General features: G+C 44.6%; 1 protein-coding gene across 5 annotated transcripts in view; it reads left to right on the forward strand.

Annotated features, from left to right (window-relative positions):
* LOC117155437 (facilitated trehalose transporter Tret1) overlaps positions 1-15,802 on the forward strand; it is a 34,389-nt gene extending 18,587 nt beyond the window's left edge. The window contains exons 1-7 of one of the 5 annotated variants that reach the window (XM_076623321.1): positions 5,469-5,757; positions 10,175-10,519; positions 12,189-12,264; positions 13,104-13,451; positions 13,551-13,708; positions 13,826-14,278; positions 14,720-15,802. In XM_076623321.1, coding sequence (XP_076479436.1) covers positions 12,208-12,264; positions 13,104-13,451; positions 13,551-13,708; positions 13,826-14,278; positions 14,720-15,323 — 1,620 coding nt within the window. In that variant the 5' untranslated portion in view covers positions 5,469-5,757; positions 10,175-10,519; positions 12,189-12,207 and the 3' untranslated portion in view covers positions 15,324-15,802. Of the gene's footprint in view, positions 1-5,468; positions 5,758-5,796; positions 9,068-9,089; positions 10,105-10,174; positions 10,520-12,188; positions 12,265-12,306; positions 12,696-13,103; positions 13,452-13,550; positions 13,709-13,825; positions 14,279-14,719 lie in introns of those variants that run through there. The other 4 variants (XM_076623320.1, XM_033331376.2, XM_033331377.2 and 1 more) reach the window with 4 other exon arrangements.
* Positions 15,803-16,047: the final 245 nt, after the last annotated feature.

The following is a 16,047-nucleotide window of genomic DNA, read 5'->3' on the forward strand; positions in this document are numbered from 1 at the left end:
TTCTTTCATTTCAGAGTTGGACTCTAAGAAATCGAGCATCGATTAACACGTGAATTTTTCAGTTTATCGTTTATTCGAGAAATTACATCGCTGTTTGCGTAGCTAGTTTTCAAAGTGAATTCGAGTAAGCGTACGCACCTATGTATATCTATAATCAGGCTTTTTCTTATTTCTATTCTCTATTTTCATCCAAATTAAAACCAAACTTGTATTCATCCCTTACGAACGTACGCGAACAAACATCTTTATATTAGGTACCGATATTATTCCCCTCGATCGTACTTGTACCTGCTTTTTAAATAACTAGTCGTGCAAATTAATGAAATCAGCATCGCGTCGGTAAAGTGGGAAATTTTATTTCCGGTCGCCAGCCGCAGGTGTTTGTTTTTTCCGCGAGTAAAGTGCTAGTAAGTAAAAAGACGCTGCCGGTGGTGAATCGGTCGTCACGAACCACCGACTCTGCGATTATCCTGGCGGCAAGCTAATGATACGGACAGACACAGTTGGCCGGTGCCAACTCAATCGTCATAGTTAGTGGTCATTGCCAAGGTTGGATCCCGATATCTTGCATAATACCTCGGCGTTCTCTTCTACGGTGCGATGCGATGCGATGCGATGCGATGCGATGCGATGCGATGCGATGCGATGCGATGCGATGCGATGCGATGCGATACGATACGATGCGATGCGACGCGACGGAAGGAAGACTGGTCGCCAACGACTTGGCACGTGCATACGCGATATCTACGCTTCGAGCCGTTTCCTCGCGCGAATCCATCTTCAATTATGCCTGCGAGTCTTCGTTTCCCCTTTTCTGTTTTTTTTTCTCTCTCCCCCGTGTCGATTAGCCGCGTTTCACGCGACGCTCGCTCGTTATGTAATTCCTAGGGTTCTATACCTATAGTAGAACGGTACAGTAGAGGATACGCCGAGGAGATACACGGAATCTCGAATAGTTGGAATCTGTATCGTACGTTATCGTGGCCGATAATTCCTATTTTATTTGATTTAAGAGATTTACTTTACAATTATAATACCTACCTTGCTATCCAGTCATCTACTCCTTAGTCGATTAATCGCTTACTCGCTTAACCCATGCTACTCCCTAACTATCGCTACTTTCTTACTATCTTACCTAATCCTATCTTTGCTCTTGTTCGTCTTTCCCATTCTTCCCTAGTCTTTTCTCAGTTTCCGTTACCGTTTCCTCGCTGTATTTTTCCGGGCTGCCTGCTATCGTTAGTCCATCTACTCCCCCCACGCTATCCGTATCGTACGTGCGGCGACAAATTTGAATTTACCTTCGATTCCATAAAATTTCCGTAAAAATTACGTACGCTTACCGTACGACTGGTTCAACGTCGCGTGCATGTACTGTGCATGTTATGCATTTCGAATTGCATATTGCTCGACACTATCCTCGTCCGATGGATAATGGAAGGTAATTAATATCTAAATGCGAAGCGTTTACCTGCCACGAGCAAAACATTTTAAAAGTGCCGAGTAATTTGACACGTTTAATCGTTTTTGTTCATTACGGATCTATCTATCGGTATAAAGAGGAAAAGAAACAACGCGATGCCACGCAACTTGCGTTTTACGAGTTTAACGATTCATCGTGATCAGTGGTTGCGGTATGTCCCATAGTAAGACGTTGAGATAAAATAATAAGAATTATCCGAGCTTCGATATATTAAAATCAATCTGAATTAATTTGGAATAGCATCGTCAACATTCGGACACGCTCTAAAATAGATTTCTGCGACAAGTTGGGAGACCTATTAATTAGTTGGTCAGACTAGGTGTAAAAAAAATTGCAGCTGGTCGTAATTCCGAAAAGAAAGAGAAATGGCGAAAGTTGGCTTCTACGACTGTTTTTTAATGTACGTTTATGCATTTATAAAGGAAACCTTAAAGAATGGATTTTGAAAATTTACGTCGGTTACATCGTATACGCGTTGGAAATATTATCGTGTTAATTTCGTTAAAATCTGATGAAAATCGTAATTTTTCATCACTTTCGGCTTAATAATTGTATGCGATAAATCTTGAGATTCTTACATCCTTCGATGCCTGTATCGCGTCTGTTTCCGCATCGATCGATCTCGACGAATGTCTCGGCATCGTTCAGCGCGCATGGTACAACCGATCTACGAATTTACGAAACGTATCGTTTCAACTTTCATTACACGGGCTGAACAGATAAAAGCGTTAAAAGAGTTGTAAAAGGTGACTTTTCGCGATTCTCTTTCGTTAAATTACAATTTTCTGGAAAATTTGTTTACGCGTCATCCAGTAAACTAATTCGTGTAACGTGAATTTCAACAAATTTTTAATCAAATGCGAGTGACTGTGTCTCGCAGATGCGTATCGCAGGATCGTTCGATGTCGAATTCAAATTCAGTGTAGCACACGCGCAAGCTTCGTCAACCGTAATCAACATCCTAACGAAGCCAATTTAATTTATGCGTAATCCGTTGAATAGAATGTGTAAATGAAAAAAAGTCGTTATTAACAAGATCCGAGTGTTTGCTAACTTGTTGCTCGTAATAAACGTTACGAGGGTCATGGTTTAACGAGGATGCAAGAATTATACAATAATGGTAATTAAATAATTACGTAACCGCATTAGGAAACACGTTCATGAAAAATTCGTACATGCATGGAGAATCGGAAACGATAAATTACGTTAACGCGGGTATATAATACAAGTATAACGCAGGTTTATCAATATTTATAGAGTATCGCTTGTATACATGCGGAAAGAGTGAAAAAAATGCTTGCTAAAAAATCGTTTTTTTTTTTCGGCCAGCTCGTTTCAATCCGATCGAGATATACGTATAACGTAGACGTATTAGCAGACGGCGTAATTTACCATCAGATTTTATTAATCGCTAGGTTTCGTGCTAGAAATAAAAGGAGAAAACGAGCCAACACCTATCGACGAATACCAGCACAACCAGTCGTTTACTTTGAATTATTCGCGATGGATAAATTCTATGTTATCGATTTGTTTGCAATTTCTGTGAAACTCTGTTAAGCGGAACGTTTCTGTCGAATTTCTCATCGATGTGTGACTTTGGTAACTCCGATCAAGCAGCACCTAAATTACTCTTTCCATGTACGGTGAACGGTAAGTACGTAACCATGCCGCGTTTAATTATAAGATACACGGAAATGGCTAATTATTTAAAAAATAAAAAATAAAACATCTATCTATAAACTATCGTGTGGCACTAACGATTATGTGGCAGGTTGTAATCTTACCGATATAGTTAGAACGCTTCTATCATCGGTGTAGTCATCAGGGTTGCGCAATAATACCAAACGAAACCTGATACGTTGTCCGTTTTCCGGAAATTCCTCTCATCTTTTCCTTCCTCTTTCTTCTCTCCCTCTTCTTTTTTCTTTTTCTTTTTTCCATTTCAGTTTAACGCTTTTTCAGCCTCGATACCGAACCGATGGTTATCGAGTTAATGTTATCGTGTTAACAGGATCGCGTAACGAACACGTTTCGTTTCGTCACGTGAGAAAACAGCGTTGGCGTTCTCTAAATCGAAATTTATCGTGTTGCGTAGAAAAGACGGAATCGCGAATTCGGCGACGACTAGTGCTAGGTAAAAAGGGTAAGATTATCTCGTCGTTGTCTTCGTAATGTTCGTTAAGAGGACGGAAGAGGGGCTAAGAAAAAACAGAACGCGTCGGCCGCTCTCTAATTTCAATCTGGTCGCTTCAACGCCCCGGCATTACGAATTGTCGGTGGAAAATGATATCGCCGATTAAAAGGACGTCCTCGGCGGTTACGTCGCGATTTACTCCTTGCCTTGGCCCCTCAGAAACCAGGTGGTGAATTCGCCACGGACTGATTATCCGATCGTTTTACGCCCACAAATCAAAAGCTATCACAGTCTGTCTCTGTGCATCGATTCTTATGCTGCCAACGGCCACGATATCGCATCCCGTTTTAGGATTCTTGGATTCTAGGATCGAACGACCATCGACCATATATCGTGCCGATATATTCGTGTTACACCCACGACTGTTTCAATCTCTGTCACGATCTGTTTCTCGAACAGTGACCCGCAGTCATACGATAATACGGTGTGGCAGACTCGTTGTCGGTCAAATCTGAGATTACGCGGTTCTACGTAGTCCCATCTCAGAAATCTGAGAGAAATCCCATCGATCTAGTAGCTGTCATTCGGAAAGTTAGCCTCGCGCCTATCGTTATTCTCGTATTAAACGTCGTATCTAGTCTCGATCAAAAGGATCGAGAGAATCTGCGCCATAAGATTACAGACATTCTTCTAACCATAGAAAAACGATTGAAAGGATGCGGAGCAGCTGCAAAGTACCTTTGTCTTTTTCTTTATTCGCGCTTATAATCTAGCTGGTAACGACTATTTTATAGGTATATTTGTAATATAGGTACAGGACACTTTAGTCGTTTCAAGTCGGACCAACGTTATTGTCAATATTTAAGGTTCCCAGCGGCATTGTTTCCGCGGAAACGTTTGCCGTTAGCGGCGATCGTGAAATTGCGACGAGTTCCTACGACCGCGATACAGTCCATTGTTCGAATTGTTTCGTATTACGTCGATATTACGCGATATCATTTTGCACGCGAAAGGCGTCCGACAATCGATCCACGGTCGGCTTCTCCATCGTTTCCTCGGAGCCGTCTCCGTGTCGCGCGTTTCTAGCTCTCTATACAACGTTATCGCAATCGTCGTCGTCGTCATCGTCGTCGTCGTCGTCGTCGTCGAACGTCGACCAATTACCTTATACTTGTCTATACTTGTGCCATAGCTGGTGAAACAAAGCAACCGATCTACCAGTTGTAAGAGAAGATCTCGTAAAAGGTTCGCCGAATCCGATGCAAGGAAGTAATGGCAGTCGCACGCGTCACCTAATTAAGCTAACGTAATAATACAACAGCGTTATTGACTCTTGCGTTTTCCTATGTTTTCCTGCTTTCTTGCAATATAGCATTATCGACCTGTTGAACGATTTATATATTTCGTAGCCTGCTAGTCCATAGATAATCGTCTTTCGTCCCGTCGTAAATTTACGAGACAAACAACTTTTTGTTATCGCATTCACCAGCTATCGGGCAACAGCGAGTGCCGTAGTTACTTCTCCCTCTCTATCCTCCTTTTTCTTTTACCGATCGAAATTTGTTCTCCTGCCGTTCACTATCTGCTTATCTAAATTAATTGTCGTCGTTTACGCGTCGTACGTGGCAGCATTGGTTGAAACATCGATTACGATACAAGAACGTATGCTGTCTATTCTCGATTTAACAACGGTAGTGCGTTTCACGCTGTTTGCGAGAAAAAATGCGACTAGATTTGTAAGCGTCAATGAAGAGAGAGAGAGAGAGAGAGAGAGAGAGAGAGGGAGGGAGGGGGGGGGAGGAGAATGAAAGAAAAGAATCTTGTTAGCAATGTAAGGTCAATCGTAATCGGAAACGGAAGGCTTCGGAGGGCTGCCGCTTGGATTTACATAAAAGCCATTCGTCATGGAGATAGCGGCTTCCTGAGTCAAACAGGTCCTTGGACTTGTTTCCTGGTTTAATACAGTCGCGTTAATACAGTCCAACTTTCGTTCATTCGCACAGTGGTCGATCAATGGCAAGGTCTCCGAGGGGAAGCAAGTGTCTGCTCGAAGAAAACATCGGCTCCCGATACGTATGTACTTGCAACGATCCCGCCCGGATACCAGCGATCCAGTATTTCAATCTTCGATACAAACAGGGTACGACGAGCGATACGAGGGCTCTCTCGGTCTTACGTAATTTCGCGTTTGAAATTTAATTAGCGCGATCGTACGAAATGTTATCAAACGTTCTTCTAAATAAATTTGTCTACATTTATTTTGCTTTTACTCGCACGGCTTTTTACATTTTTCCTCGGCAATTTTACATTGAACGAATACGAATGGCAACGAATGGCACTTTTCGCGAGTGTTTCGCGATCACCGGTGACCCTGTATCGATATTCTTGCATCTGCCAATGGCTCAGAGCGCAAGAGAACCGATCGATGTAACGAAATCAACATCGTCAACGATCGTTCGGTTACGGTTTTCCGATTTTTCGATTTTCCGATTTTCGAATTGTAGGTCGATTAACACGATTAAACGATCAATAAGAGATGGTGACGATAGAGATATTCTTGACTCGTCTTATCTCATGGAAAAGAAGCTAAAGTTGAGTTAAGTGGCGCGGCGTGTGTCGTTTAACCGATAAAATTTCTTTCCGATATATTTTGTTATATATAGCTTCGATAGTCGGAAAGTTGTCGTCGATCGTCATCGGGATGCACCACACGGTAAAAAGTAAAGGGAACGCGGATTTGCAGCCGGTGACGAAACAACGAATAACTGACAATGAGCAATCGTTTGTAGAAGAAAGGTATGTCGCGCAAAGTATTAAAGGAAAAAGAATGCTTAAAAAAGTAAGCTACGAGTTGATAAAAAAAGGACAGTGACGAACAGAATTTATCGGTCGGTTGTTTACAGTGCGATTAGAACGGCGAGCAATTCTGCATACCTTCGAAAAATGTTCGTATACGTATAGTATAGGTAAATAATATGGCAGGCCGGCATTCCATGAATTCTAAATAAAGCGAACCAGCAAACTATGCACCCTCGTGTCCCATCCTTTCATCGAACGCGCAACGACCGGAAAACATCGATCAGCCGACACAACCAACTTAATCGTAATAATCGGATGCGATGGTTCTTCGTGTAACGTGCATCAAATTTACAGATTTATCGAATAATATCCGGCGCTTTAGTTACGAACGGATGATTCTCTCGCTCATCGTCGAATCTGCGACCGTCGTAGCATACGCTAAATGTTAGTCAGAGAAATATAAATAAGCGAATAATAGACGATTACTAATCGCAAAGTGTTGAACGCAAAGAACTTGCAAAAGAATTTGAAATTGAGACAAAACGATGCGAAGATAGCGATAAATAACGACAAACATCTCAGATTAGATTAATAGAGGAGCGTGCGTTATAGCGATAGCGGGTACAATGATCCAGAAGTAATTAGCCGTAGGCTAAATCGACGATACTTTTTCAACGTGTCAACGTGTTTTTGCTTCTCCTTCTTCCCCTCTTCCTCTACCTTGCTTCTTTACCTTCTTTGCCTTTTAAACGCGCGTAAACGTACAGCTGCTGCGTTTTACGCGTGTTTAAAAGACCAAAGAAACCTAAACATTGGAACATATTATCCCTTCCTACGGCACTCTTGTCCACTCATCTATCGTCCACGATCTTTGGCGATTGAGAAATAGCACTGGTTCGCTTATATAACGAGAAGCTGGAAATAAGACTGTATGCAGGATGCGATTATTCGAACACGTGCTTCCAACGCGTCAACTATCCACAAAAATGACATGTCATTTCGTCGCACACAATATACGAGCAATGTTGCAAAGTTAATCCGTAATGAGAGGAAAGAATGGACGGTCTTTGAGAATTTGAAACGTTTATCTACCATCTAGATAGCTTGCATTCCCAAGCGGCATTTACATACGTTATAGACTACAGAGGTTTCTCGCGTTCATCGATCACTTTCGTTCAAGGTAAGACGACAGTGCTTCGCTTTCCTTTACAATTCGATCCGCGAAAATGAATCAGTGCGTGGGTTAATCGAGATCTATAAAGAGAAGCAGAGAGAGAGAGAGAGAGAGAGAGATTTGGGATCGATGGATCAAAATGTACCAGTCGCTTGTAAAACACAAGTACACAACGACGAAACCATCAGAGTCTGAGTTACTATTTCACGGATATAAGCACTCTCGTTCCCATGACACGACATTTATCGAGATTCATCGGCGGCTCGAGAGGCAAGATTTTTAGGTCAGACAGAATTCTCCTTGGAAAAATCGAGTTCGAAGGCCCTGGCGATCATATAACGCTCGACTGATGAAAAAGTGATTCAAAGAAACACCGATCGTAAAGGGATAACAAGTGGTCGATAAAGAAAAGGATACTTGCAGACCTCGACTGCGTGTATTGCACCCCGTGCCCCGTGCCCCGTGCCCCGTGCTTCGTGCTCCTTACGGTGCAACAGTGCAGCGCAGCGCAGCGCAGTGCAGTGCAGTGCGGTGCGCACGATGATGTCTCTCGTAACGGCGGTCATCATATCAAGATAAATACCATATTTAACACCTTGCTTTTTCCAACGTATCCAAATCGAAATATCGGAAACATATTTGTCGAGGCCAACAACTAGCAGCCAATAGCGCAACGATGCGACGATTCCATGTTTAATTAGCAATAATTCCCGCACCATATGGAACCATATGAAACCATATGAAACCATATGGAACCATATGGAATATAAATATACCAGCGCTCTAATTATTTACCGTAAAGTTGAAATAATCGCGATAAACTGCTCTATTTATTACGGTTACATTTATTACATTTCAAAATGTTTCCTACGACGCGTTCGAATAAACGGTAAAATATTTAATATAAGCGGTAAAAATTAGTATGCTGCTATTACAATAATATACATTATTTGCTTTCTTGCTTCTTTAATTATGACAATCTGCCTGTATAATTAGATATATTTAGTCGGTCACTCGCATACAGCCGACTGTTTCTCCATGATAGAAACGTTCGTTGAAAAATTGCGCGGTACAAAAACGGTGAAAAATATCGCTGCTTTACGATTTACATCGCGTCGACGAGCAACGAATTTTTTCTCCAGCAAGCTCGTTCGTCGTCTCTCGAATATCGACTATACAGCTAACATGCGAACCTGTTGCACGTTACGCGCCTTCTTATTAAACGCAACCGTTGACGCTTACAGTCGTCAGGAACATGCAGCCTTTTGTCGCGAACGCGCAATATAATTGCAGCTTTTACTGGCAAACGCGTGGACAGTACGTAACCCGATCATGGTCTCGAATCTCGCGGATCAAAGACTCGATTGTATCGCGAGTTTCGTTAGACGCAGTTTTAGTCGAGATAAGGTTCGTCCGTCACAGCGAGCAGTATCGTATTCGCGGGACAACTCCGCTAAAGCAGCGAGCCACTGAACAAGTAAGTAAGTGTTCTCGGTATCCTCGTCTCCTTCGCGACCGTTGCGAGCCGTTCGAAACGTTACAACTTAAAAGAGTGATTTTAAGAGTGATTTGGAAGAGTCGATTTTGTCAGCCGATGATAAAATGCTTTAAAATCGGGCATTTCCCAGAACGCGGAACGCGAATTCTACTGACTTCTTAGAAAGACGAGTCGCTACGATAGGGCGTTTCGCAGCCGCAGAATCCTCCAATAATCGGCTACACCGCTAATAACTTTCAGTGACGCGCCGTCTTTGTAAAAATCTCTGTGGAAAACATCGATTGTTCGATGTAAAAACGTGTAAAAAAAGAGAGAAAATAGAAAACTGCCGCATTTCCGAGTGCTCGCAAAAGCATGATCGTCGCATCTCGACGCCGTGTCTTCCGCAAGTTCGATTCCTCCCACGCACGAATCGAGGATCAGCCATTTTTTTAGGTCGTTCGACTCGTTTCACCTTGCGAAACGATAGCTCGCTGCGAAACGAAGCAACGCGACGTACAAGTATAGTTTAGGGGTCGGAGAAGATTTCTGGTGGTGGCAAGAGAGAGACGGAGATTGACAGAAAGAGAGTTAGAGGGGAAGGGGGAGGGAGAGGGAGAGAGAGGGAGAGAGACCTCGAGACGACCCTGGAAGGGCGGTTCGCGAAGCGCCGTTTTGAGAGAGGCGCCTTGCCGCCACTATAAATGCGAACGCGCCGGCGAAAATCATCTCAGTGGCGAGTGAGAAGCGAAAAAACCCACGACGGACCTCCTATGTGTGTATATGTCTGTGCGTGTTTGTGTACGGAACAGTCTCGATGAATCGAAAGCACGTGTGTAGATCGTTGGTTCGCGGGTTGTCGCGATTTTAACGCGGAAGGAGCAAGAACGTTGATCGTCATCGGTGCGGCGCGGCGCGGCGCGGCGCGGCGCGGCACGGCGCGACGCGGCGCGGTGCGGCACGGCGAGGACTCGGGTCGCAATCGAAATAACTTTGATCGTAGCTCGTGTTCTCCGCCGTCTTCCGACCTGCCACAGGTGCATCTACGTGTTCCGTCGTCGCCGTGCTGGATCGTTACCGCGGTTTCACAGCATCTTATATTTATAGGACACAGGATTCGCAGTGGCGAAATCCAGTAGCGGAACATCCTTGCACCGAGACAGAGAACTGCCGCCGATAAAAGTGATTTACGATCCTTGAGCTGACGATCGGCCTGATACGAGGTTACCGTGAGAATCCGCGTTCTGCTCGCATTCTACTCTCCGAACGCGTTGTAAATCGTTTGTCGAGCGAGGAATGGGCCATTGGATCGAACGTGCTACCTACTATCACCGGGGCACGCAACATAATCGAAATTGAACGAAAAGGAGGGAAACTTGAACTCGGCTTGTCACGTCCTACGTTCAATACGTACAACTTATTAATATATATACTTATTAATATATATCAAAGGTTAGTATCTCCTTACATCAATCTTAGCTATCTTAAAGTTGCTCTTTTCAAGTATTACATTAGCTAATAAGTAACAGATTAGGTAAATAAATATCGTACGATGTATCTTATCGTGGATCGTTGCGATATCGTTGCGTGGATCGTTGTGCGTGGTCGTTCACAAATTTGGAATAATTCGGTATGACTCGGTCCGATTTCAAAACGGATCGCGTATCGAGAATAAAAAGAAGACGCGCGTTACCTGTCGCTTCAAATCGCTGTATACGTGCACGTGCATACTTGCCAGTATGTATCGTACCATTGTACGTACACAGATAGCTGGTTGTATTACAGCTGGCGGTTACGTTAACGTCGTTAATGCGTCCGACGCTTGGACATGGTTTTTTCTTTTTTTCTTTTTCTTTTTTTTTTTTTTGGCGTTAACGAATCGTTTTTCTATTCTGCGACAAATTAACGATAACGATGACGATCGATCGGTATTTAACGGGAAGGAACAGCGTTCGTCAAAGTCGCTTGAAAAAGCATCGACGAAAGGTAGTTAGCGTGCAAACGCGATAATAAATTTTTATTGCGTCCGCGTGCACCAGCGTCGCGATTAAATCAATATAGAGGCATCGACAGGTTGGACGAAATACAACAAGTAGCATATTTATTTAAGCAGCGGTTCCAGCGTCACGATTGCCCAGTATTGTACGTTACATTTGCGAAAACATGTTCGCCAGTTGGAAGAATAAACGACCGTTTGTTTCGAGAATTCAGCGAGGAAGAAAAAAAACAGAGAGAGAGAGAGAATGAGAAAAAGAAAGGTAGAAAGAAAAAGAGCTGTAAAACTGACCGGAACCGTAAAATTTTCCATTCCATCCCGTTCGATTCGATTCGATCGTGCCGCTTCCGTCGCGCAACTCGCCATCCGTCTCACGTAACATGACAGTCGTACTTGCTATCATTTTCGAGCATTATCGCGAATCTTGCACGTAGAATCGGTATCATCGCAGGTTTTCCTGTTGAACGTCAGCGATCTTTATACGTATTTGCGAATGTGCACGAGACCGGTCAGAAGACCGAGCGCGCTTTCTGCAAGCGTTCCGCTGTGATCGTTGGATCGCGATGTTTCAGTTTCTTGCGTGAATTATTAGGGAAAACGGGAACGAGGGAAACGAGGAAAAAAGAGCACCGCGGCATTCGCAACAACGATCTATTATCCGATAGTGGAACAAACATAAAACTCTAACTATACTCGTACACCTTACATCGATCGATAGGCAAGGATCCGATAGAGGGATCGTCCATTTGGTTAAATTTCCTCGGAAAACGGTGGTCGCGCGATTCTCCATTTCGAAGAGAGCGGTTTAATCGCGGAACGTGATTACGTGGAAATAGAGAAAAGTAGAGAAATGGCGGGAATCTGTCACGAGAAGCGACAGAGACGCGATAGAAAATCGCGCTCACCGTGACCGCGTGACCGTGAGTCACGAAACACATCGTTGCTCTAAGAGCGATCGCTTAGGCTTTAAACGAGTGTGATTATTCGATCGAAAAGGGCGAAGGCCCTTGCGAAACACAGTCTCGTTGAAAGCTTTTTCGAATTTACGTGTTTCAGATTTCCCACTTGCTTCTTTTAAGAAAGTTGCTTCCCCTCTCTCTCTCTCTCTCTCTCTTTCTGTTACAGATTAAATTCGTGCGACGCGATGATCACTCGAGCGAAACTGTGGTGGAAGGTGGCATGCTCTGGTCAGAAGAAAACGGTAAGGGAATTACACCTTCGTGCAACTCTGTTCGATTCGATGGTCGATGAATCATTTTCGATAATTTATCCGTAAAAGATCGATAAGCGGTGGTCTGCGCAAACGCGAATGCCGCGATCGACTCGCGGTGCAACTATCGGAGGAAGCTCTCTTCCTAAACATCTTCGTTCCGCTTTGTCTTATCGTTATCTGATGAACGCTCGATAGAATCTCGTTGGTACCGTGGCAGGTTGGAAAAGTTTCGATGACAGTCGTTAGTCGGAGAACGGTCGTTAGCGGATCCCCGGTTAATTGGCAAGGAGCGAGCAGCGACGAGAGATATCGTAGGAAGAATGACACGCGGGAAGACACGAGCGGCGAGACGGAGCGACTCGAGAGAGGCAGCGTCGAGCGGAAAAAAGCAAAAGGGCACCGGCAGGTGTTACACGAGTGTACGCGAGTAACGAGACAATGCGGTCGAACGATCGCGATCTGTTGCGGTAATTATCGCGATTCGACGTATCGGTGGAGAAGATGCGCGCGGGCTTGTTTCAACGAGGCCAGTCGAGCGACGTTGCACATCGTTGCGTAATCCGTGTCCGTTGGCGCTCGGGACGACCGCGAACGCAATTCATTTCCTTGCGTTTCTTAGGTTGGATCGGGCGCGACACACGCAAGCCCGATATTGATCGAAACGCGGAAACCGATACCGACCGATACGAGATACGAATCGATGGATAGCCGATGCCGGATCGTACCTGTACTACGGATCGTTCACCGCGCTTTTTACCGCGCCGTATTTCTGCTGCCACGAACCTGATTTTCATAGCTGGTATTTTCAAAGGTGTCGGTACTTTTAGATATTCGCTAGCCTGGCGGCGCATTCTGGACAAATATCCGTGGGGCTTGGTCAAGGATTCAGCGCGATTTTAGTGCCGAAACTGTTGACCAGTCACTTGGCGAACGCCGATCAGACGTCTTGGATCGCTGCTCTAGGCGTCGTCTCTAATCCTTTGGGCTCGTTAATCGCCGGACTATGCGCCGAGTGGTTCGGAAGAAGATCGGCTATCGCGTTGGCCAGTTTGCCTCATGTCGCTGGATGGTTGTTGATAGCGTTGGCGAAAAACTTGCCTCTGTTATACGTGGGCAGATTCGTTAGTGGAATCGGCATGGGCATGGCAAACGGCCTATACCTTTACGTCACCGAGGTATTTCTCCCTTTGATTCGTTACATTACGTAACATTAACAGCTCGTACCGATGAAATATCACAATTAACGTATGACGACCGGTGACAAAATATTACAGGCCGCCGCACCAAACCAGAGAGCCTGGCTGGGAAGCTGTGGCCCAGTTTTAGTTTCGCTCGGTGTCCTGATGATTTACTCGTTGGGAGCGTTCACCACGTGGGAAAATGCCGCTGCCATCAGTATAGCACCTGCCATACTCTCGCTGGCGCTAACACGGTAATAATTATTTTCATTCCAATAATAACTGTTTTACTCCTTTTATTCCTATCTATTTTCTCTCTTTCTCTCTCTCTCTCTTCTTCTTCTTCTTCTTCTTCTTCTTCCACTTACCAGTATGATCCCGGAAACACCGAGTTGGCTAGTCGCTCGAGGACGAAACGAGGAAGCGAAGGAATCCTTGTTGTGGCTACGAGGCTCTGGCCTAACCACCGACAAAGAGTACGAGGAACTTTGCGACGCAAACGCGAAAAGAGAAGAGGGAAAAGAGAGTCTGTTGAAAGCTCTTCACATGCCAAGCGTGTGGAAGCCTTTCCTCGTGCTGTGCGCTTTCTTCGCGCTCCAGCAAATGTCGGGCATCTATATAATCCTCTTCTACACGGTCAGCATCCTCGAGGATATCGGTATCGACCTGAACGAGTATTCCGCCAGCGTTGGAATCGGTGTGATCAGGTTGTTCGCGTCGATAGCCGGCGCCGGTCTAGCCAACAGCTTTGGCAGAAAAGCGCTAGCCTTCGTCAGTGGCTTAGGAATGGCGATCTCTGCCGTAGGCGTTGCTCTCTCCTACAGGTTCGTATCTTTTCCGCTTGTTATTAACTCGACTTTTCTCTTCCTCTTCCTCTTCCTCTTCCTCTTCCTCTTCCTCTTCCTCTTCCTCTTCCTCTTCCTCTTCCTCTTTCTCTTCTTCTTTTCTATCGTCTCTGTAGAGCTTTGGCCAGACCAATCGTCTAGAATACGTAATTCTAGTTTAGAGGCGTAATAGGAGCCATAAAACGAGCGATTCCTCCCGTAATCTATTCTTCTTCGTTCGCGTAATAGCATATTTTATAATATTATTTATTATCGCTCAACTTTCGCGATAGATGATAATAGCCAGGCTGGAGAAGGCAAACGTTTCCCTCCTTCTAGTCCACTCTCTCTCTCTCTCTGTTCCTTTTTCTACGTAATCACCTTCGTTGACACGAATCCCATCCAAATTAATCATATTAATCGATCCAATTTTCCTCTCAGGTTCAAATTGTCATCGGTGGTATCCTTGGCATGCATCGGAGGCCACGTAGGCTTCTCTATGATAGGATTTCTCACTCTGCCATGGGTCATGACCTCCGAACTCTATCCGCTAAGGTTCAGAGGATCTTTAGGAGGCATCACTACCAGTATCGTACAAATGTTAACGTTCGCAACCATCAAAATGTATCCTAATCTGCAACCGATAGTTGGAATCGAGTACTTCATGTGGACGTTCGCCGTAGCTTCTAGCTTAGGAGCCGCATTCGCCCTCACCATCCTCCCTGAGACCAGAGGTCGAAGCCTCGACGAAATAGAAAACGGATTCTCGAAGAAGCTCGCAACAGACCCGCCCGCCGATGTTCAGCCAATAGCCACCATCTCTCTTCGACCTAATAATATCACGCTCGAGAAATTTGCCTCGATCCCCGAGGAGAAGCATCGCAATATCACGACAAACGCGTACGCTTTCGACAATTTCTGCATCGACTTAACCGCTGACCATATGCAAAAGAACAAAAGGCAAACTGCCAATGATTGCGAAGCGAACCGTCGTCATCTCATATATAACCGTCCGACCATCTCGTCCGAGCACGTGTATTTCTAGCAGCCACCGAACCTTCCTTCTCCATCCACTCTCTCTCTCTCTCTTCCCAGCCACCCGATATCCCCCCGATAGAAATCTCTCTTCCATCTACCATCCTTGTCGTACCTATTCTTATTCTTTAAAACTACTTGGTATCTATATCTTTATGCAAACTCCTCCTTCTAGACAACGATTTCCCACCGTTTCCCGCCACTTGCGCACAAATTACAGCCAATGGTCGATAGTTTGCGCAGTTTCCAACTAGATCCGAACCAATCGAGAGTATCGAGAAAACGACGACAAATTTCACCACCTAGATACCTTCTACCGACCGATCGTCCAGTAGAATAGTCGAAACGAGCAGCCGGCAATTCGATATACCTTCAAATATCTCCGAATCAATTCGCCGCGCTATAAGTCCACATACTTGTAAATATAATTTTCTTCCTGCAAAGTGTATATAGTTTTATTTCCTGTCAATAAATGAATTATTTTTGCAACGATAGCTTTCTTACAATTTACCACGATAATAATTGCCTGCCAATGCGAAACTCTAATTCCTTCGTTCCCTTTTCGTTCAAACTTTTCCAAACGCACCCTTCCAGCCAATCTTCCCGCCAATACACGCATGGTTACACACATCTCCCCGGAGTACACCGGTAGCAAGAAAGCCGACGGTCTAACAAAGAAAATTACGCAATTAGTCTTTTCCACTAACGAGAATCAAAACTACCACCACTAAGTA

The sequence above is a fragment of the Bombus vancouverensis genome, chromosome 12 (assembly GCF_051014615.1).
Source record: "Bombus vancouverensis nearcticus chromosome 12, iyBomVanc1_principal, whole genome shotgun sequence".
NCBI lineage: Eukaryota > Metazoa > Arthropoda > Insecta > Hymenoptera > Apidae > Bombus > Bombus vancouverensis.